The 2,078-nt window shown below is 67.9% G+C and overlaps 1 protein-coding gene across 1 annotated transcript; it reads right to left on the reverse strand.

The window, feature by feature from the left end:
- Positions 1-466: 466 nt before the first annotated feature.
- Positions 467-1,777, reverse strand: RRS1 (ribosome biogenesis regulator 1 homolog). Its single transcript, XM_054193307.1, has one exon. It carries the CDS (start codon positions 1,684-1,686, stop codon positions 604-606), a length of 1,083 nt encoding a protein of 360 aa, XP_054049282.1. The 5' UTR covers positions 1,687-1,777; the 3' UTR covers positions 467-603.
- Positions 1,778-2,078: the final 301 nt, after the last annotated feature.

Raw genomic sequence — 2,078 nt, forward strand, 5'->3', positions numbered from 1 at the left:
ATCAACAGAAATCTCTAGGAAATCTGTACAATTTCTTAGGCCCTGCAATAAATCTTACAGTAAGCTTTCGTGTTTCTTTTGTAACTGAGCCTGAATACCACAGAGCTGAGTGGCAGAAGCTGATTTATGTAGCAAGAGCTCCACCGTCAGGCCACTTGCCCAGCGCAGAGAGCAGCACCACATCCTTTGACTGTATCTGTGCCTGAGCAGGCTGTTACTCGATCAAAACACAGTTCACCAGTGCAGTCCACCCCCAGTCCATTACCAGAGCAAGGGACAGCTTTGCTCAGCTTCAGTCCTGCCTGGAAACGCTGCAGCCACGGCCAGCCATGAAGCAGTATTACCTGGCTGTCCCTGTGAAACTGGGGGGAACTGGGACTCCCAACGCCCTTGATACATCACCAGCACCCCTTGGACAGAGAAGACGTGCCTCTCTGACTGCCAGCTAAGAGCCAAACGCAGGACATTTTAGAAAGACCGGAGCATATTTATTGACAAATAGGTGTGGGAATAGAGCACCAGGCAGGAGGCTGGCAGTAACAGTCCCTTCCCATGCCTCAGTGGGTATCCCCAACCCCATGCTGCAGGCAGTCCCTCTGTCCCTCATGCCTTCTTTCTCTTGCCGCCACCAGTGCTGCTGCCTGCAGGCCGCTGCTGCTGCTGCCGCCGGGCTCCGCTCTTCTTGCTGTTGCGGCCAGTTCGCTGCTGCCGGCGGCCGCGCTTCCCCCGCTGTGACTGCTTCTTGCCTTTGGCAGCAGCTGCCTCGGCTTCCTCCTGGCGCAGCTGCTTGTTGACAGCGCGGGTGATGTCCAGGACTGGCTTCTTGCTGCCCATGTCCCGCAGCAGCTCCAGCTGCCGGCTGCGCTCGGCCGCCAGGTTGCCCAGCAGGGGCTCGAAGCGGCGCTTCTTGCCGGCATTGCGGGACGGCGGCTCCGATGGCTCCTTGGGCAGCCGGGGCTGGAAGCGGCCGAGCGAGGCAGTGGAGACGCGGGCGACACGGGCGACGTGGCTTAACTCCTCCCGGCTCTGGTGGCCGGTGGGGTGGAGGGGCGCGGCGGGGATGGCGGTGCCGGCCCGGTGGGCGCGGGCCAGGTTGCGCAGGCGGTTGAGCTCGTTGCGCGCCACCCGCTCCCGCTTCTCCCGCCGCAGACGGGCGAACTGGTCCTCCTCCGGGTCGGCGCCCTCTGGCACCTCCGCCAGCCAGGCGCGGGCCGGGTCGCCGCCCGCCCGCCGGTAGCCCCAGCGCCGCCGCCACTCCTTGGCCTCCTCGTCCCACACCAGCGAGGTCCGCTTCCGCCGGCGGATGCCCTTCAGCCGGGCGAACTGCTCCCAACGGGTCGGCGGCCGCGGTCGCGGCGGCGGCTTCTCCCGCGGCAAGCGGAAAGCCGGCTCGGGCAACCGGGCCACCAGCGGCCCCCCAGCCCCGCCGGCGCGCTCGGCCGGCAGCTCCCAGAGCTGGGCCACCAGCAGCTGCGTGTTGTCGCGGGCCAGCGCCCGCAGCTTGGCCTCCCGCCCCGGGGCGGCCCCGCGCAGCCCCGCCGCCGCCGGCGGGTTGCGGTCCAGCGCCAGCAGGTTGCCCAAGTCGAACTCCAGCTCCAGCTCCTTCTCCACCGTGACGCTGCGACGCTTCTCCGCCTCCTGCTCCTCGGCGGCCGCCAGCACCTCCTCCACCCTCACGGCCGCCATGGCGGCGGGACGGGACGGACCGGGCCGGGCCGCGCTGCGCCGCTCCCACACGTGCCGGTCTTCCCCGGAATTGCAGACAAGCCCTTCCGGCTCCGCGCACCGGAAGCGCGCCTGGGCGCCCGGAACGGCAGCGCCCCGCGGGAGAGTGGGCTTGGCGCAATGGCTGCCGGGAGGTGTAGTCCCGCTGCCCCCGCCCCGGGGAGGCCGTTACCCCCGACAGACGCGCCCGGGGCCTTTTCCCGGCTGCGGGGAGTGTCAAGGCGCCTCCATTCCGCTCGGTTCCTGTCAGGGGACGCCTGCCACCGTGACTTCCGTGACTCGGTGTCCATGAAAGCCTCAGCCACCCCCTCGCTGGGACTGTGGGGGGACCCAAGCCCCTCTCCCGCCGCTGC

Source organism: Rissa tridactyla, chromosome 2 (assembly GCF_028500815.1).
Source record: "Rissa tridactyla isolate bRisTri1 chromosome 2, bRisTri1.patW.cur.20221130, whole genome shotgun sequence".
Classification (NCBI taxonomy): domain Eukaryota; kingdom Metazoa; phylum Chordata; class Aves; order Charadriiformes; family Laridae; genus Rissa; species Rissa tridactyla.

Coding starts and splice junctions, on each gene's coding strand:
- RRS1 (XM_054193307.1), bottom strand. CDS start 1,686: ATGGCGGCCGTGAGGGTGGAGGAGGTGCTGGCGGCCGCCGAGGAGCAG.